This window comes from Mustela erminea, chromosome 5 (genome assembly GCF_009829155.1).
Source record: "Mustela erminea isolate mMusErm1 chromosome 5, mMusErm1.Pri, whole genome shotgun sequence".
NCBI classification, from domain to species: Eukaryota; Metazoa; Chordata; class Mammalia; order Carnivora; family Mustelidae; genus Mustela; species Mustela erminea.
The window spans coordinates 28,964,759-28,986,165 of record NC_045618.1 but is presented as its reverse complement, the minus strand read 5'-3'; the positions used below and the strand labels follow the sequence as shown (position 1 = coordinate 28,986,165).

The 21,407-nt window shown below is 40.4% G+C and overlaps 1 protein-coding gene across 3 annotated transcripts in view; it reads left to right on the top strand.

Annotated features, from left to right (window-relative positions):
- SCAPER (S-phase cyclin A associated protein in the ER) overlaps positions 1–21,407 on the top strand; it is a 520,882-nt gene that overhangs the window by 450,953 nt on the left and 48,522 nt on the right. For all 3 annotated transcript variants that reach the window (XM_032342354.1, XM_032342353.1, XM_032342352.1), the window contains one exon: positions 10,770–10,925. In XM_032342354.1, coding sequence (XP_032198245.1) covers positions 10,770–10,925 — 156 coding nt within the window. The remainder of the gene's footprint in view (positions 1–10,769; positions 10,926–21,407) is intronic.

Genomic DNA, 21,407 nt, shown 5'->3' with positions numbered 1-21,407 from the left:
ACATCTAGTATATGGGTAACAGTCTCAACATTATAATTTCAGGCTAACAGTTAGTGTAAAAGATATGTTGCTGCTGATCCCAACATCCATTGGAAGATTCAACATTCTTCCCTCAAAACTGTGAAGTTGGCAAAATGAATTTTTCTGCACTGATCCTTCAGAGCCATTTAGTTTCACTGTCTTCATGGGCAAATCATCTAAAGATTGCCAGAGCAGAGATTCAGGACCCAGGAAGTTTAGAAAAACATTGGTCAGACTCAGTAGGCACCATTGATGGTCCTCAGTAACCAAAGAAGGCCTTGCTCAGAAAGGACCACCCACTCAATGGTGTTCATTATGGTTTGGTTTGATTTTTCTGTGCTGCTTCATTCATTCTACAAGTCTTTCCTCCTTTCTGGCTATTTCAAGATCAGTACAGGAAATCCAGTTAAACCGTTTTCATCTCAAAACTAGGTGGTTTTGAAGTTTTGTGTGGTCATTATTAGTCTCAGGAATGGTCTGAGAAAATATTTTCCATTCTTGTTTAAAAAACTCATACCTCAGGGTGCCTGGGTGGCTCAGTCTGTTAAGCTTCCAACTCTTGGTTTCTGTCCAGAGCATGATCTCAGGGTTGTGAAATTCACACCCTACATGAGGCTTCATACCCTGCTTAACATTCTCTCTCTCCTTCTCCCTCTGCTCCTCCCCACCCACCCCGAAAAACAACAACAACAATAACTCATACCTCAGTAAGGTAAGAGTGTATTTTATGGGAAGAACACTCTTATCAGGAGTCAGAAGACCTTAGGATATCATATCTCTCCTCACTAGGCTAGTACTTCACAATCCCTGAGCCTCAGTTTCCTCATCTATCAGATGGGAATAGGAATATCAGCCCCCACAGACTGAATGTGGTTTTCTCATACCCTACAGGGAGGATTATAAATTGATTCAAGATTTTTTTAATGTAAGGGGGCTGTACATATCACAAACTCTGAAAATCTGCATACTCTTTGGCTCTGTAATTCTACTTCTAGAAAATAATTTGAAGTCTGGCAAGGATTTATACACAAAATGTTTATCCCAACATGGTTTATAGTGATGGATACTGAAAACTACCAGAAGCTCCAGAAATGTTCCACTGGTAGGAAATTACTCACCCATTAAAAAAAAAAAAAATGATGTTCATGAATGCAATCAGATCTCTAGAATCTAGATCACTTTAAAGGAAATACATAGTTTAAAAAAATATGGTAAATGACATGACAGGGATATAATCAGCAAGATTTAGATTGCAGGAAACTATAAAATAAACAACCAGATTTTTTCAACAAATAAATTTACAAAGGAAGAAAAGAGAGAGATGGAGGGGTAACATACAGAGTAAGAAGAGACCTAGAAAGATATAGTAAACAATTATAATGTATGATTCTTATTTGGATGCTAATTTTTTTAAAAAACTACCAAAAATGTTGAGACTTTGTGATACTTTTGGAATTTTGAATACTAGTTCCTTGATGGTGCTAAGAATTACTGTTATTTTCAGATGTAATGGTATTGTGGGGTTTTTTTTAAGTTCTTATTTTTTAGAGATACAAAGTAAAACATTTATGAATGAAATTATGTAATGACTTAGATTTGCTTATGCATAATACAAGATGTGGATGGTCTGGATGGATAGGACTGTCCATGGTTGTTGGTGATCAGGGATGAATGGTAAGTGCATGGGGGTTTGTTATCCTAGTCTGTCTGTCTTTCTTTGGCTTATGTTAAAACTTTTCAATAATACAGTTTGTTTGTTTTTTTAAATTTTTTTTAATAAACATATATTATTATCCCCAGGGGTACAGGTCTGTGAATCGCCAAGTTTACACATTCAGAGCACTCACCAAAGCACATACCCTCCCCAAAGTCCATAACCCCAACCCCCTACTCCCACCCCCCCTCACCCCAGCAACCCTCAGTTTGTTTTGTGAGATTAAGAGTCACTTATGGTTTGTCTCCCTCCCAATCCCATCTTGTTTCATTGATTCTTCTCCTACCCACTTAAGCCCCCATGTTGCATCACCACTTCCTCATATCAGGGAGATCATATGATAGTTGTCTTTCTCTGCTTGACTTATTTCACTAAGCATGATACGCTCTAGTTCCATCCATGTTGTTGCAAATGGCAAGATTTCATTTTTTGATGGCTGCATAGTATTCCATTGTGTATATATACCACATCTTCTTGATCCATTCATCTGTTGATGGACATCTAGGTTCTTTCCATAGTTTGGCTATTGTGGACATTGCTGCTATAAACATTCAGGTGCACGTGCCCCTTCGGATCACTACGTTTGTATCTTTAGGGTAAATACCCAGTAGTGCAATTGCTGGGTCATAGGGCAGTTCTATTTTCAACATTTTGAGGAACCTCCATGCTGTTTTCCAGAGTGGTTCCACCAGCTTGCATTCCCACCAACAGTGTAGGAGGGTTCCCCTTTCTCCGCATCCTCGCCAGCATCTGTCATTTCCTGACTTGTTGATTTTAACCATTCTGACTGGTGTGAGGTGATATCTCATTGTGGTTTTGATTTGTATTTCCCTGATGCCGAGTGATATGGAGCACTTTTTCATGTGTCTGTTGGCCATCTGGATGTCTTCTTTGCAGAAATGTCTGTTCATGTGCTCTGCCCATTTCTTGATTGGATTATTTGTTCTTTGGGTGTTGAGTTTGCTAAGTTCTTTATAGATTTTGGATATTAGTCCTTTATCTGATGTGTCGTTTGCAAATATCTTCTCCCATTCTGTCAGTTGTCTTTTGATTTTGTTAACTGTTTCCTTTGCTGTGCAAAAGCTTTTGATCTTGATGAAATCCCAATACTTCATTTTTGCCCTTTCTTCCCTTGCCTTTGGCAATGTTCCTAGGAAGATGTTGCTGCAGCTGAGTTCGAAAAGGTTGCTGCCTGTGTTCTCCTCAAGGATTTTGATGGATTCCTTTCGCACATTGAGGTCCTTCATCCATTTTGAGTCTATTTTCGTGTGTGGTGTAAGGAAATGGGTCCAATTTCATTTTTCTGCATGTGGCTGTCCAATTTTCCCAACACCATTTATTGAAGAGGCTGTCTTTTTTCCATTGGACATTCTCTCCTGCTTTGTTGAAGATTAGTTGACCATAGAGTTGAGGGTCTATTTCTGGGCTCTCTATTCTGTTCCATTGATCTATGTGTCTGTTTTTGTGCCAGTACCATGCTGTCTTGATGATGACAGCTTTGTAATAAAGCTTGAAGTCCGGAATTGTGATGCCACCAACTTTGGCTTTCTTTTTCAATATCCTTTTGACTATTCGAGGTCTTTTCTGGTTCCATAAAAATTTTAGAATTATTTGTTCCATTTCTTTGAAAAAGATGGATGGTACTTTGATAGGAATTGCATTAAATGTGTAGATTGCATAGGTAACAGAGACATTTTCACAATATTTATTCTTCCAATCCAGGAGCATGGAACATTTTTCCATTTCTTTGTGTCTTCCTCAATTTCTTTCATGAGTACTTTATAGTTTTCTGAGTATAGATTCTGTGCCTCTTTGGTTAGGTTTATTCCTAGGTATCTTATGGTTTGGGGTGCAATTGTAAATGGGATTGACTCCTTAATTTCTCTTTCTTCTGTCTTGTTGTTGGTGTAGAGAAATGCAACTGATTTCTGTGCATTGATTTTATATCCTGACACTTTACTGAATTCCTGTACAAGTTCTAACAGTTTTGGAGTGGAGTCTTTTGGGTTTTCCACATATAGTATCATATCATCTGCGAAGAGTGATAATTTGACTTCTTCTTTGCCGATTTGGATGCCGTTAATTTCCTTTTGTTGTCTGATTGCTGAGGCTAGGACTTCTAGTACTATGTTGAATAGCAGTGGTGATAATGGACATCCCTGCCGTGTTCCTGACCTTAACGGAAAAGCTTTCAGTTTTTCTCCATTGAGAATGATATTTGCAGTGGTTTTTTCATAAATGGCTTTGATAATATTGAGGTATGTGCCCTCTATCCCTACACTTTAAAGAGTTTTGATCAGGAAGGGATGCTGCACTTTGTCAAATGCTTTTTCAGCATCTATTGAGAGTATCATATGGTTCTTGTTCTTTCTTTTATTGATGTGTTGTATCACATTGACTGATTTGCGGATGTTGAACCAACCTTGCAGCCCTGGAATAAATCCCACTTGGTCGTGGTGAATAATCCTTTTAATGTACTGTTGAATCCTATTGGCTAGTATTTTGGTGAGAATTTTCGCATCTGTGTTCATCAAGGATATTGGTCTATAGCTCTCTTTTTTGATGGGATCCTTGTCTGGTTTTGGGATCCAGGTGATGCTGGCCTCATAAAATGAGTTTGGAAGTTTTCCTTCCATTTCTATTTTTTGGAACAGTTTCAGGAGAATAGGAATTAGTTCTTCTTTAAATGTTTGGTAGAATTCCCCCGGGAAGCCGTCTGACCCTGGGCTTTTGTTTGTTTGGAGATTTTTAATGACTGTTTCAATCTCCTTACTGGTTATGGGTCTGTTCAGGCTTTCTATTTCTTCCTGGTTCAGTTGTGGTAGTTTATATGTTTCTAGGAATGCATCCATTTCTTCCAGATTGTCAAATTTGTTGGCGTAGAGTTGCTCATAGTATGTTCTTATAACAGTTTGTATTTCTTTGGTGTTAGTTGTGATCTCTCCTCTTTCATTCATGATTTTATTTATTTGGGTCCTTTCTCTTTTCTTTTTGATAAGTCTGGCCAGGGGTTTATCAATTTTATTAATTCTTTCAAAGAACCAGCTCCTAGTTTTGTTGATTTGCTCTATTGTGTTTTTGGTTTCTATTTCATTGATTTCTGCTCTTATCTTTATGATTTCTCTTCTCCTGCTGGGCTTAGGGTTTCTTTCTTGTTCTTTCTCCAGCTCCTTTAGGTGTAGGGTTAGGTTGTGTACCTGAGACCTTTCTTGTTTCTTGAGAAAGACTTGTACCGCTATATATTTTCCTCTCAGGACTGCCTTTGTTGTGTCCCACAGATTTTGAACCGTTGTATTTTCATTATCATTTGTTTCCATGAATTTTTTCAATTATTTAATTTCCCAGTTGACCCATTCATTCTTTAGAAGGATGTTGTTTAGTCTCCATGTATTTGGGTTCTTTTCAAACTTCCTCTTGTGGTTGAGTTCTAGCTTCAGAGGATTGTGGTCTGAAAATATGCAGGGAATGATCCCAATCTTTTGATACCAGTTGAGTCCTGATTTAGGACCGAGGATGTGATCTATTCTGGAGAATGTTCCATGTGCACTAGAGAAGAATGTGTATTCTGTTGCTTTTGGATGAAATGTTCTGAATATATCTGCGATGTCCATCTGGTCCAGTGTGTCGTTTAAGGCCTTTTTTCCTTGCTGATCTTTTGCTTGGATGATCTGTCCATTTCAGTGAGGGGAGTGTTAAAGCCCCCTACTATTGTATTATTGTTGATGTGTTTCTTTGATTTTGTTATTGGTTTATATAGTTGGCTGCTCCCACGTTGGGGGCATAGATATTTAAAATTGTTAGATCTGGGGCGCCTGGGTGGCTCAGTGGGTTAAGCCACTGCCTTCAGCTCAGGTCATGATCTCAGGGTCCTGGGATCGAGTCCCGCATCGGGCTCTCTGCTCAGCAGGGAGCCTGCTTCCCTCTCTCTCTCTCTGCCTGCCTCTCCATCTACTTGTGATTTCTCTCTGTCAAATAAATACATAAAATCTTTTTTTTAAAATATTGTTAGATCTTCTTGTTGGACAGACCCTTTAAGTATGATATAGTGTCCTTCCTCATCTCTTATTATAGTCTTTGGCTTAAAATCTAATTGATCTGATAGAAGGATTGCCACTCCTGCTTTCTTCTGATGTCCATTAGCATGGTAAATTCTTTTCCACCCCCTCACTTTAAATCTGGAGGTGTCTTCGGGCTTAAAATGAGTTTCTTGGAGGCAACATATAGATGGGTTTTGTTTTTTTATCCATTCTGATACCCTATTTCTTTTGATTGGGGCATTTAGCCCATTAACATTCAGGGTAACTATTGAGGGATATGAATTTAGTGCCATTGTATTGCCTGTAAGGTGACTGTTACTGTATATTGTCTCTGTTCCTTACTGATCTACCACTTGTAGGCTCTCTCTTTGCTTAGAGGACCCCTTTCAATATTTCCTGTAGAGCTGGTTTGGTGTTTGCAAATTCTTTCAGTTTTTGTTTGTCCTGGAAGCTTTTAATCTCTCCTTCTATTTTCAATGATAGCCTAGCTGGATATAGTATTCTTGGCTGCATGTTTTTCTCGTTTAGTGCTCTGAAAATATCATGCCAGCTCTTTCTGGCCTGCCAGGTCTCTGTGGATAAGTCAGCTGCCAATCTAATATTTTTACCATTGTATGTTACAGACTTCTTTTCCCGGGCTGCTTTCAGGATTTTCTTTGTCACTAAGACTTGTAAATTTTAATATTAGGTGACGGGGTGTGGCCCTATTCGTATTGATTTTGAGAGGCGTTCTCTGAACCTCCTGAATTTTGATGCTCGTTCCTTTTGCCATATTGGGGAAATTCTCCCCAATAATTCTCTCCAGTATACCTTCTGCTCCCCCCCTTTCTTCTTCTTCTGGAATCCCAATTATTCTAATGTTGTTTCATCTTATGGTGTCACTTATCTCTTGAATTCTCCCCTCGTGGTCCAGTAGCTGTTTGTCCCTCTTTTGCTCAGCTTCTTTATTCTCTGTCATTTGGTCTTCTATATCACTAATTCTTTCTTCTGCCTCATTTATCCTAGCAGTGAGAGCCTCCATTTTTGATTGCACCTCATGAATAGCTTTTTTGATTTCAACTTGGTTAGATTTTAGTTCTTTTATTTCTCCAGAAAGGGCTTTTATATCTCCCGAGAGGGTTTCTCTAATATCTTCCGTGCCTTTTCGAGCCCGGCTAGAACCTTGAGAATTGTCATTCTGAACTCTAGATTTGACATATTATCAATGTCTGTATTGATTAGGTCCCTAGCCTTCGGTACTGCCTCTTGTTCTTTTTTTTTGTGGTGAATTTTTCCGCCTTGTCATTTTATCCAGATAAGAGTATATGAAGGAGCAGTTAAAATACTAAAAGGGTGGCAACAACCCCAGGAAAATATGCTTTAACCAAATCAGAAGAGATTCCAAATCGTGAGGGGGGAGAAAGGGGATAAAAAGAGGTTCAAAAAGAAAGAAAGAAGAAAAACAAGAAAAGAATTTTAAAAAAGAAAATGAATAAAGAAAAATATTAAAAAGAAAAAATATTTATATTAGATAAACTAGTTAAAAAACATTAAAAAAGAAAAGGGTAAAAGTTAAAAAAAAAATTAGCAGAAGAAGAGAAAAAAAATGAAAAAGAAAAAAATTAACTTAACTGCAAGACTAAAAAAGTCACAGGGAGAAAGCCATGAATTCCGTGCTTTGCTTTCTCCTCCTCTGGAATTCTGCTGCTCTCCTTGGTATTGAAACTGCACTCCTTGGTAGGTGAACTTGGTCTTGGCTGGATTTCTTGTTGATCTTCTGGGGGAGGGGCCTGGTGTAGTGATTCTCAAGTGTCTTTGCCCCAGGCGGAATTGCACCTCCCTTACCAGAGGCCGGGCTGAGTAATCCGCTAGGGTTTGCTTTCAGGAGCTTTTGTTCCCTGAGCGCTTTCCGTAGAGTTCCGGAGGACGGGAATACAAATGGCGGCCTCCTGGTCTCCGGCCCGGAGGAGCCGAGAGCCCGGTGCCCCACTCCTCAGTGCGCCCTCAGAGAACATCGCCCAGTAGCTCTCGTCTGCCTGACCTCCGGCCGCGCTCCGAGCTCACTGAGCCTGCGACTGGTTCAAGGTAACCCCGAGCTGCGAGCTTACTGTCTGCTCTGTCTCTGTAGCCCGTTTTCCCGTTCCAATACCCGCAAGCTCTGCGACACTCAGACACCCCCGATTCTTCTGTGACCCAGCGGGACCTGAGGCCACGCTGACCCCGCGTGGGCTTCGCCTCGGTTTAGCCTCTGGAGCGATGTCCCCCAGCGGAACAGACTTTTAAAAGTCCTGATTTTGTGCTCCATTGCTCCCTGCTTGCTGGGAGCCGGCCCCTCCCCCCCGGGGTCTATCTTCCCGTCGCTTTGGATTCACTTCTCCGCCAGTCCTACCTTTCAGAAAGTGGTTGTATTTCTGTTTCCAGAATTGCTGTCTTCTTCTCTTCGATCTGCCGATGGATTTGCAGGTGTTTGCAATCTTTAGATAAGCTACCAACTGATCTCCTGCTAGCTGAAGTAGTCTCAGCCTGCTACTTCTCCACCATCTTGACTCCCCCCCCAATAATACAGTTTTTATAGGTTTAAAAAGTAATGCTTACAAAGATACTTTTAATGACTTAGAAAATGCCTAAAATAGTTGAATAAAATTCAATTTAATGTCAATCATATAGAGGAAAAACTCAAATAGAAAAAGACAAAAGGAAACGTATCAAATTGTAGCTGTCTTTGGGGAAATTATGGCAAACTTATTCTGTTTTTTCCTGCTTTTCTTTGCTATATGCATTTTCATAATGAGCCTGTATTACTTTTATAATCAGAAAAAGTAATTTTTTCACTTTCTGTGGTTAGAACTCTTTTGGAAACTTAACCTGAAATAACTTAAGCAAAATGGCTAGTAAAATGGCTTCTCTAACTGGAAAGGTAGAAGTTTAGAGCTAGATGCTAAGACTCCAATTATACCATCTGGGTTTTGTCTGTTTTTTTTCACTTGACTTGTCTCTGCTTGGCTTCATCCTATAAGCATATATTTGTGTAACAAGTAAGTTAGCTACCAGCAAACCCCAGGTTCATATCTCTCAGTTTAGATATCCCCAGAGAAAAGAGATTCATCCTATGGTCTTCTGTTAATCCCACAGAAGATCCTGATTGGTCCTTTTTAGGTCATGTACCATCCTAGAACTCGTTTTTATGACCAGGCTGATGAATACTGTGACTGTCATGGAGTACATACTAACTTCTGCTGTTGTAGGAGAGCACAATATTTAAGAATCCCACCAGGACTTCATGGAATAGGAGAGGGGAATATGCTAGGTGGACAAAAACCAAACTGTCACTATCTGCTCTCTCATGGGATTGTTGGGATAATTCATTGGGATGATTAATATAAAACATCTTCTAAATTGAAAAGTTTTGTGCAAATGTAAGTCCATTTTTTTAGTCTGATTCTATTAAATCAGAATATGATAACATCCTCATTGTGTGCATATATCTGTCAGTTTTGCTCATTACAAGAGAATAGATCTGGTGGTCATCATTTCATACTTCCCAATTTTAAAGCTGTAGGAGATATTGAGTAGCCTGGGTGAATATATTTCCTAATGTAAAAGGAGAAAGGAGGCAGTATATTGAACCTTCTAAGTAGTAAACTTAGAAGAAGCTCCAGTGGGGCACCTGGGTGGCTCAGTGGGTTAAGCCACTGCCTTCAGCTCAGGTCATGATCTCAGGGTCCTGGGATCGAGTCCCACATCGGGCTCTCTGCTCAGCGGGGAGCCTGCTTCCCTTCCTCTCTCTCTGCCTGCCTCTCCGTCTACTTGTGATTTCTCTCTCTCAAATAAATAAATAAAATCTAAAAAAAAAAAAAAAAAGAAGAAGAAGAAGAAGAAGAAGAAGCTCCAGATAGAGTTATTCATCAGATTTTCCTTACTTTTACAAAAAGGTATATTGGTAAATGAATAGTGATGGGGATTACAGTGCACATATGAACGGAAGCATCAGTCCCTTTGCATTTATTGCTAGAAGTTAACGTGTTGATTTTCTCCATATTCAAAGTCCTGCTCTTTTCATATACAAGAGCACTGAATCAGTATAAAATCTCTAAGCTAAGTCTGATTTATCTACAAGGTCATTCATAATCTTAAAATACTATTTTCAATAATAGCTGCTTTGCAGACTAATAAAAGAACTACTATTTTTGGTCCAGTTTAACAAACAGCTCTGGAAAGCTGTTTGATAGGCTGAAAAGATGAAAGTGACTTCTTTTTTTTCCTAAAGATTTTATTGATTTGAGAGAGAAGGAGATCACAAGTAGGCAGAGAAGCAGGCAGAGAGAGAAGGAAGCAGGCTCCCTGCTGAGCAGAGAGCCCAATGTGGGGCTCTATCACAGGACCCTGAGATCACGACCAGGACCCTGAGATCATGACCTGAGCCGAAGGCAGAGTCTTAACCCACTGAGCCACCCAGGCGCCCCTGAAAGTGACTTCTTAAATGCTGTTGTCAACTGTCAAGACTAGTACTTTTTATAACAGAAAGCAAGTAGATTCTCACTGTTATACTTTTAATGGTGATGAGGTTTTGAAAAATAGAGAACCTACATATGGCATTAGAAATTTGGGTTGTAACAAGAGTATATCTGGGTAGCACCATCTTATTTTCTGAATCCCTACATTCTAGTGAATTGGCTGTCTGATACTTTAAAATGTATTGCTTTTCAAAAGTGTAGAGGTAATTATAAGTCATTTTAACTATTGACAGGCTCTTTAGACCACTAAAAATGATCACATAATCATTTTTACTCATCTTTCTTGAAGAATAGGATCAGACTAACCAAGAGGGAAGAGAATCACTTACAGAAATAGCTGATTATTCAGGACTAAATCTAAGGAAATTATTAGTTGAGATGCTTTACCCAGACCTGTGTTGTTTGCTTGTTAGAGGGGTCTAAGCCTGTGTTTTTCAAACTTATCTTTGAAGACATTGCCAGCCCGTGCAGACTGATAATGCAGATGTTTCTTCCTACATCTAGCTACGTGGTGAACATAGGTCTGATCAACAAGCTTCATGGCTGCTTCCTCTCGGTACAAGGACCAGTGGATGAGAATCCCAAGATGGCCACGTTTCTGCAGCACGCTGCAGAACTCTTACATGGAATGTGCATGCTGTGCTTTGCTGTCACCAGAAGGTAAGGCTTCTACTTGATATCAGTCTGGACTCAACTTTGGAAAGATCTCTTAAATTTTGCCCATCTTGAGGCTACTTCATAGGGATACAAGTGGTCATCTTGGCCTCTTTTCTTCTTTGCCCTGCCTTTGTCCTTATTGGTCTCCCATATTGAGACTAGCCTTATCTTTCTTGTCTTTCCCTGGCTACATGCTCCTGTCAGAGTCTGTTTTTCTTGTTGGTATCATACACTTAACTATCTTTGCTGGAAGAGATGTTAGAAAGCATCGAGTCCTAACTTCCACTGAAATTCAGGGGAAGCAAGTGATTTTCCTTGAGTTAGTGAGTCAGTAACAAAGCCTACACCAGATCAAGCCAGAACCTCAGTGCAATACAGCACAGCCTCCTAGCGTCTGTGACTGTGTTCACATGCTTTATTTACAGCCTCCTAGGTTTGTTTATTTTCCCCCTTTTGCCTCTTTCTCCAAGATACCTTCATGTATAAGGGAAGGGAGCCATCCAAAAACAGTAGCTCCCTGAAGTTACATATGACCAATGTGTAGGACAGACAGCCTGAATAGGTGGAGGCCAGTAGCATGGGTAGTGAAAGAATTCACCCAAGGCATAACAAAGGAGATAAATTTTATTCAATATACTGCAGGGAGCAGCAGGCGGGACAGCAGAGGAGAGACAGTCTGCCCTGAGGCAGTGGTGGGGGGCTGTAGTTAAGGAGAGAGTAGTGAAGAGATCTGGGAACATAGGGAATTTTCTGTTTTGGGTACCTGTGCCTGGTAGCCCATTGGTGGAAGTACCCATTGGTCAGCTGGGGCTTATGGATATTCTGAGGTGGGTGGTCTAAGGGACCTATTCGTATTCACCATGGGGGTTGGTCACTGTGGGCCCTCTACCTTACTCAGGTTTCTGTTACACAAGTTGGTTGCCCAAAAGCGGCCTCTACGCTATGGACATAATTATAGCCAGTGTGCCAGGGACAGCTGCTGGCCTGGTTGGCTCTTTAGACCCCTCCCCTTATGCTGTATACTGTCCTCAAAAGTAATAATTCTCTAGGACAGGCCGAGTAAACCCACATTATGTTCTTATCTTTCCCTTCTCACCAATTAAGAATTATTTGCAATAATGATTCAGTGTTTCTGATAGGAATATGACATACCCCTCAGGCATATTAAGAATGTTTAGTAAAATAATTTTCTTACAATTAAATTCTAAACAGCACTGCATATAATTTTTTTTTTTTTTTGCTGTAGCCCATTTTGTTTGTATTTTATATACTTTTGCAAACATTCCTAAAATGAAAGGGTACAGTGATGAGCCATGATAGTATCCATTTTCTAGCTCCAACTATTATCAGTATTTTTCCAGTCTTAAATTTTATTCCCCCATTCACCTCCTCGGTTTTTGTTTTGTTTTGTTGGATTTTTGTTTCAGGTGAAGGGAGATATAGCTAGAGCATGTTATAACAAATTTCAGGTATTCATTTCAGGGAAGATACTAAAGCATGCATCTCTGATGCCATTATCACACCTAGCATAATAAACAGTAATTTTGTAGCATACCTGGTCTATGTTCACTTTTCCCCACTGTCTCAGACATCTTTCTACCTTAAGTTTCTTGGAACCAGAATTCAAATTTCGGGTGTCATTTTGTTGTTATGTCTCTCAAGTCTCTCTTATTCTATAATAGTTCTCTTTCCCCTCTGCCTCTTTTTTTATGCCACCAATTTGTTAGAGAAAGAATTATACGGTTTTTAAGGCATGTCAAGAAGAAAATTAAAACTAAAATAAAAATTAAAAATTTGAAACTTCTAAAGTCCAGGTGCTTAAGAAATATCCATCCATATTCAATGTACACAGAATGCCAGTGACTATGTTCAGAATATTTTAAAAGAGAGAATTTGCTTTCTGAAATGAACTGGCTTAATATTTTTTTAGTCTGTTATACATAGGACCCCAAAACCCATCTATTCTTCTTTATGTTAACCTCCCTCTACCCCTAGTCACATTTCTAGGAAGATTAAGACTACCTGAAAGTTCGGGAGGCCAAGCATAACATATATTCAGTGTTCCCTTCTAGAAGTGCAGACAGAGCCTACCTTCCAGGGATTAGGTGATAACTTAGGAAGTGGCTCTTCATGGGTCTATAACCTAAATATGATCAAGTGCTACCACACCACAGAGAGGCTCACAGAAGGAACAGGGTTCCATCCAGGGCATTGGCGCCTGCCAACTTAGGGTTGGCCATGCTGCCCAGCTAGGCCCTGTGCAGTTGCCAGGCTGCTCGTTGGGAGGTATCCTCTCACCCAGGAGACTCCTTCTGACAGCGGTTCTTTTGTTTACACAGCATTATAAACCTGCCAGCATCCAAGTCTTTGTCACCTATATTCTTTCCTTAAATCCAGATGAATATCACACACGTAAGCTTTTCCTTATGTGTTTGTTGTACAGTTTGTGGGCTTCAGCTTTCACTTACACACACAGATTTAGTCACCTGAAATCTGTGGAGCTTGAAAAGAAGCTTAGAGGCCACTTTTATAGGGAAAGCAACTGAGCCAACCTAACTTGAATCAGGATACAAGATTCCTACTCAGCACTCTCACGCTTGACTTGTATAATTCAAAATGGTAGGAGCCTATATTTAATTTCTTTTAAGATTTTCTCAATTACATATATGGAATATAGGATCCCTTTCTCTTTAACACACACAGTCATTTCCTCTTCAATGGACACTCAGCATCTGCCCTGTGCCAGATGCCAAGACAGGTACCCAAGATACTGCCCTCAGGGAGCCCAGAGCCTGGTCTGGGGTCAGACCTGTAAACTAACAGCTGCCACAGAAGAGACTGTTCACAGACACGGAGGTAAAGCACTCCTACAGGAGGTCAAGAAAGGTTTCAATGGACTAAATCTTAAAGGACCCAGGAAGACAGTAGTGGGAAGAATGCAACAGAGAAAGGGGACATAATACATGCACTGTGTGATGTAGCAGATGTTATTGCTGTCTTTGGAACCCCTGGAGGTTGCCTGACAACAGATTCCTGAATTTCTCTGCCTGCCTGGGGATATTCTCTGGACAAGTAGCTGTTTGCTACAAGTGCCAGGGAGTTGATACTTCCAGGAGTGACTCTCCAGCAGTAAATAGGTGGATTACTCTGCAGCTCCGCTAACCCTCAGTGAGGCAGTTCCAAGGTGTTCTGTACAGTCTGTCAGAGGGGCACTGGTGGTAAACTATGTGGTAGCACATCCTTGATCGGCTTTGTCGCAATTAAACTCTTGTACCCATACCCTTGTTTCAGGGCCTGGTTTGGAAGCAACCCAAACCAAGAGATACAGATAGACAAGATATTTTCTCAGGCTCAGTTTGATGTAGCTGCACAATAGGGTAACTATTGTGACACTATAGTGACAGGAGTTGAAGTATAAATGAATCCCATAGATGTTAGCTCCTAGGGGGCGAAAAGGGAGACAAGAGCTTATGTGCTACACAGAGCTATGGAAAGTCACTGAAGTTGTTTAAGAGAGAGTAACAGGATCACATTTCTGTTAAGTGAAAAGTGTAGAAAGAACTGGAATGGCATGACCTAGAAGTGGAAGGAATAATGGAGAGGCTCTTGCATGAGGCAAGTGGGAACTGTTGAGGACTGTGGGAACAGCAGAAATAAGAGCAAATGCATTAAAAGGAGGCGAAATATATGTAAGAGAGATGGCATAGAGCTTGGTGGCATGGGAAGTAAAAGGAAGCGGGGAGGAATCTAATGGCTCCCAGGCTTCTGACTTGAAATTTGTGAGTGGTAGATGGTATTATCTCCAGAGTAGGGAATATAAGCAGTTTTCCATAGAGGAACTATGCCTAAGGATTATCCAAGTAGACCAGTGTCTTTGTATATATGTATATTGTTTCTATGTTCATGTGCAACTGGATTTTGAATAAATCAGTGGTTAACACATGGTGTTAACACATGGCACATGGTGGTTTTTGAGAGTCCTTGGTCCATATTTTTCCCCTTATAATTTCCTTCTCCATCTTTAGTTACTCAACCAATTTCTATTAGTAGGCCTTGCTACAAAAGCAGATTATTCTAGGAAAAAAGGTCCAGGTGGTTTCCTGGCTTAATTTACCTAGGAAATTCTTAGCAGGATAAGTATCAGCCGCTTGTGTGAATGGGGTGAAAGAAGGATCCCTAATTGCTGCTCTCCTCATCCTTCAGTCCTCAACATTTCCTGAACGCCACCAAGCCGCAAGAATACAGGGCTTTCTGACCTCTTCAGATTAGTTTGCCTCTGATATTTACAAGACCATTTCAGACTACTTCCCCTTTTTTCATGGAAATTTTATTTCTAAACTACAACCTACAATGGCCTGTTGAAAGCACTTTGTTACATGTGTCAGAGTTTCTCTCTAGAAGGTCACACTGTGTCTAGGGAGAAAGGTAATGTGGCTGTTGTATCAGAGTCATTCACATAATGCCTATTTTGGCTATCAGGGCAAACCAAGGAGCCAGAAAGTTGAGGAAGGCTTGTTGTCAAAGCTCTTTTATGACCAGCAGAAATAGAAAGACAAAGAGGAGCCAGAGAGGCCTTCAGAAATCACTTCTTATGAGCTGGCAAGCCCTGAGATAATTAAGTACACTGATTAGCCCAGGGCTCTGGGTAAACACTGCAGTCTGCTGGTGGCCCAGCCTTTGTGACGGTGATTACAGCAGGGCTGCCTTTGCTCTACTCTCCTATTGTGCCCTTAATCTTCTCATTTTTACCTAGGTTTTGTGAAAGACAATTTGGGTGTCAGGGGGTTATGTTAGTAATCTTTGCTTTAGCACTGGTGTGGGAGGGGGTGGGGGAAAGATGGATGATTTTTGTACCAGGCCTGGTTTTGAACTTGTATTTAAGTAAAAATTGAAATTGTGATCTTCGGCTGAAAGGATTGATTTTATGTTAGGATTACTCCAGAATGTGAATCCAAGAACTTTTTGCGAGTTACAATTCTTAATCACTTAAGCAGAATTCAACCCTCTGTAATAGGACTTTCAAAAATGCTCATTTGTTTGGCCTTCACTGTTGTCACTTTTCCATTCTTGTCCTTTAAGTAGTAAAGAGAAAAGGATAGTTTTCAAATCGCAGGGCAGCATCTCAACTGACTTAATTGGCTGAGACTTACGGAGGCCCCCTCAAAGATGCTGACTCCTTAGCTGAATAATAGGATCTGAACAGTAATGAGTGATTATAAATTGCAGCCAACACAGCCCTTTCACTGAGTCAGCAATCACTTCCTAGTCCATAACCATACTAGGCACCACAGGGAGAGGTCTAGAAGCAGTAGTCCTCATCTAAGGAGATGAGCTTATAAAACCTAGCTAATTTTGACTGGTTAGAGAAGACTATTCTGAATTCTAGAATGTATTTACACAAAAAGGAGTTTGTTGTTATATGTATTTGTGGGTTTTATTTTCATATCCACAAACTACACTAAAATCCATAATTTTCATATCCATAAACTACACTAAACTACACTAAACTAAAATGGGTTCTAGCCAAGGTCCCTAGAAACCAGTGTCACAAAATGATAAGAATGATTTATAATTTAGCTCATTAACTATGTGGATATAAATGAGTGCTTCTCAAGTGTTTAAGGGTGCTTGAAAACCATTTGTTCAGGCAAAGGTAAACTTTAACTCTGCCTGCTTGAATTATTGACTCATGCATTAAACAAATATTTATGTAGCACTTGCTCTGTGCCAGGCGCTGTGCTAAGCTTGGGAGAAAGCAGAAATGACTCAGACATCACTTGTGTCCTCAAGGACCTCGTCAACTAGTAGAGGAAAGAAGACGTGTATACAGAGACCCACTGTATAAGGCAGAGAGTGATACAGAGGATAGAAGATAACACATGGAAGCACTTAGCACACTGCCTGGCACGTAGTACATGCTTAGTAAACATTGGCTACTGTTATTACATCATTATCGATGGAGTTAAAAGGAGGGAAAGACCACTCTTTGTTGTAGGAATTAGTGATTCCCTAGAGTGACTAAAATTTAATATAGACCTTGAAAGACAGGAAAGGTTGGAACATTTAGAGCTGAGAGAAAGGCAAATATAGAAAAGAACTAAAGCCAAGACATCATGGGAGAGATACATGAAGAACCAGTGGAGTACTTCCTTGAGCTTCATTGTGAGATGTCTGTAGTGGTGATTTTAGTGCCCCCCAGGTTAGGAGGTTAGATAATAAGTGTAATAATAAGATAGATAAGATAGATAGAAAAGATTAGATAATAAATGCAAGAGTACTGTGTGAACTATATAAAATGACTTGCTGAGATGTGGTTATAGTGGTGTCATCAAAAACCTTTGAAGTGGCTTGCTAAGAAGCATATTCTGAGAGCATTAATCAAGTATCAAGAGTACCCGGTGGAGAACGTATTAGAGAGGAGGTAGAATGTGGGAGAAACCATTAACAATCACCTGGGGAAGAAGCAAAAGGAATGAAAAAGAATTTATTTTAATCCTCTCTAAGTCTCTCTGTATCTGACCTCATCAGACTCCAGACATTGTCATCTCTGTCTCGTCTCTCTTCCTTGTACCCTAGATCTAATCTGTTGTCACATTTTGCTGATTGGAAGGAGCCTTAATGTTACCTTAATCCAGTCTTCTATTCATGTGTGAATCTCTTCAATAACCTCATCCAGTCTATATTTGAATATCCCTTTTGACAGGGAACTCATTACTTATTAAGGGAATGTATTCTGTCATTGGTGAGTTTTAATGCCTAATAAATCTCTCATACCCATCTGTAACGTGTTTTCCTGCTGCTACCCATTAGAACTAGTCCTGATTGCTCTTTGACAACTTACAGAATATTCTAATCCTGCTCTTCTCCCTGAACTTCTCTGGTCTTACCCTTCCACATATTTTCCTTTGCTTTTCTTCTCCTTGTTCCAATTACTATGACCATATAACAAATCACCCCAAAACTTAGTGGCATAAAACAGCCATCTGTAGGGGCGCCTGGCTAGCTCAGCATTAGAGCGTGCAACTCTTGATCTCAGGGTCATGAGTTCAAGCCCCACATCAGGGGTAGAGAGTACATTAAAAAAAAAATTAAAAAAAAAAAAGCCATCTATTAATCTCACAGACTTTGTGTCAGGAATTTTGTCAAGATACATAGAGAATGGCTTGTTTTTGTTCCACGATATCTGGGCCTCAGTTGGAAGAAGGCTACAAGTTGGAAGGCTAGCAGTTGAAATCAAAGTGCTTATTCACACAAATCTGTAGTTCATATGGCTGTTAGCTGAGGACCTTTCTATCTGGTCACTCTGCAGTGCTAATTTGGATTTCCAATGTGGTGCCACATTCCAAGAAGGAGCATCTTGACAAAGAACTATGTAAAAACCATATTACCTTTTATGAGCTAGCCTCAGAAGTTATGCAGAATGACTTCCTCTGAATTCTGTTCATCAAGAGAGTCACAACATCCCCCCAACTGCTTCAAAGGGAGGAGAAATAGGACTTCACCTCTTCATGGGGAATATGAAGGTCCTAGAAGAGCATATAGGACCAGAAATATTGCCATAGTTGTGTTTGAAAGATGCAATCTTCCACGTTCCAGCCTACTCTGAAGATAAATGTGTTTCCAATATCCTGTTCTCATCTGTCTTCTGTTCTCTCTGCAGTCTTGTATCTGGTATTGTCACCCTATCTTTTGACATCACTTCTGTTAACTTTCAAACCTTTTGTGGTCATTAGCTACTGTCCTTAGACAAAAGACTTTCTGACGGGGCGCCTGGGTGGCTCAGTGGGTTAAGCCGCTGCCTTCAGCTCAGGTCATGATCTCAGGGTCCTGGGATCGAGTCCCACATTGGGCTCTCTGCTCGGTAGGGAGCCTACTTCCTCCTCTCTCTCTCTCTGCCTGCCTCTCTGCCTACTTGTGATCTCTCTCTGTCAAATAAATAAATAAAATCTTAAAAAAAAAAAAAAAACTTTCTGAGATTGGGAGATAGGGAATGAAGTAAATATAATAGGACTCAGCAAGTAAAAGTAAAGGAAGTAACATTTGGTGAACACCTTTTATGTGTCCCAGGCTAAATGCTCCTTGTAGAGTTACATTCCAGCAATCCTGCTCATACCAAGGGAGCACGGTAGCCTCTAAGAGTGATAAGGAGGAGTGACTGCCGCATGCTTCAGAGCTAGAGAGTGAGAAGAACACAAGAGCAAAACTTCTGGGCTATTTCTATATTCACAACTGGGTAATGGCTAGTTTAGAGATTTCTGAAAGATCCATCCCTGCTAATAATAAAGACTTAGTTGAGTTATAGAGACAGAATGATGACCATTTCATTGCTACAATTCAACTTGTATGTCCACTATGTGCCAGGCACTGTGCCAGAGAAAGGGAGCTTTCTGGCTCATACCCCACAAGACCAACGTTTAGGGGTAGCCTTCAGTCACTTACCACTCCCAGAGGGGATAAGGTATGACGAAGGCAGGCTGTCAGTACATGTGTAGGCTCACCAGGCTTAGAGCAGCAGAATATATCCAGGATATACTTGCAGTTAGACTCCTCCTGGTTCTAGAACTTTGGAGGGCAGGATCTCAAGAAGAAAGCCTTTGTGTGGGGTTGTGTTGAAGAGCACAGATTGGGAGTGAGAAAAATGTGGGTGCTGTTCCTGCTGTCCTAGCTCTGAGACCAGTGGCAGATTTGGCTTCTCAAAGCCTGTTTCCTCACATTGTAAAAGTGAATTTGATAATTCTTCCCTTACAGGCTTAGACAAGGCAGGGGCAAATGGGAACTAACACATCTGTCTCTTGCCTGAGGTGCTGTTTTTAATATATATTTATTATTCCCCACTTTTTTCCAAACAGATTTGTGAGAGAGTACAGTATATTTTTTTTAATGAAAAAATTAGAACAAAAGAAAATAGGAAAAAGTAAATCAAGGCAGGAGCAAATGAAGTTAAGGCACAGATCATATTCATAACAAAGCCCTGATGGACATGTCCTCTTGGAATTCCTACTGGCAGTTTCTACCAAGAAGTTATACTTAATATGTCAGATTCTAAAACCCATTGGCTTTCACCCGAAGTAGGCTATTGCTCTTCACCACCTTATTCTGCTCATGATTCTTGTCATGTGTCTTTAGTTACCTCTAACTTATCCCCCAGAATCCATTTCAGTCCTCTATGATATAATCAAAGGGATGCTTGCCTCCGAAATATGAGCTGGAACCTACTATTTATACCTCTTACTTAATATTTGCCTACTGCTAATTCATTAGTTCTCTTGTCCTATGTATTTGTTTTATGTCTTCAACTAAGATTTCCCTAAGGAAGGATTCTCCATGTCCTAGCAGTTCCCCTTGAGGCACATAGCACCAGCCAAAAACAAAATAAAAAGGAGATAGCTTGTGACTGGCAGAGTTAGCAAACCCCAGTGTATATAGTTAATCTATGCCAGGACCCCATTTCCTGCACCTGCTCTTCACATGGGAAGAAAGGCTGCCCACATCTCATATTCTTCTCCCTCTGAGGTGAGAAGATATTCAAGACCCTCATTCCTTGGGCAGGAATGAGGCTAATTCTTACTCACTTCCTTCCATTGCTTTATTTATTCATCCCTTTATTTATTCTTTATCCATTCATTTATCTTATATTCTTTATTCATTCATTTGTTTACTCCTTATTCATTGCAAGTTATTGAGCAGTTGATATATGCCAGACATTTGTCCAGGCATTAAGGCTGTAGTAGTAGACAAAACACCTCCACTTATGGAACTTACAATCTAACAGGAAAAGAAGACAATAAATCAGTAAACAGATTAGATAATATGAACTAGTGGTGGCAATACGAGAAAATAAAGTGGGTAATAGTACAGTGGCTTGTAGGTGGAGAGGTTAGGGAAGCCTCTCTGGGGAGATGACACTGAAACTAAGGAGTCAACCATGTAATGATCCAAGGGAAGAATATTGTAGTTGAGAAGAAACGCTAAGTTGATGACTCCCAAATATCTGGGATGGGTGTGTTCCAGAAACAGAGAAGGCAGAATACTAGAATGTGACGAGCAGGAAAGAAAGTGCTCGGTGAAGTCAAAGTAAGGGCCAGGAGTTGAGGACCGAGGGAGTAGAAGTCTGGGTTTTATTCAATGTATGATGGGAAGCCACGTGAGGATTTTAAGCCAGAGAGTGGCATGATCTGATTACTTAAAAAGTAGAAAGAGCATCTGTTCACTGTGAGGAATGGATAAGAGGCGCAAGAAGGGAAGCAGGGAAGTTCTGGCAGGAGGTACTGCTGCCCCAATATGACAGTTTTTCCTCCCAGTTACTCACCCAGCAAAAGCAATTGCCTTCATTTGGCCGCACAGCAGAGCCTCTGGAAGAGCTCCTTCAGCCTAACTGCCAAATTCTGAAGATAGGAGAAGCCAGAACATCAGCAAAACCAGCCAAAAGCAATACAGGGCCCTTCGCTACTTACAGTGCCTATGAGAAAGCTAAAGTTAGGAGGT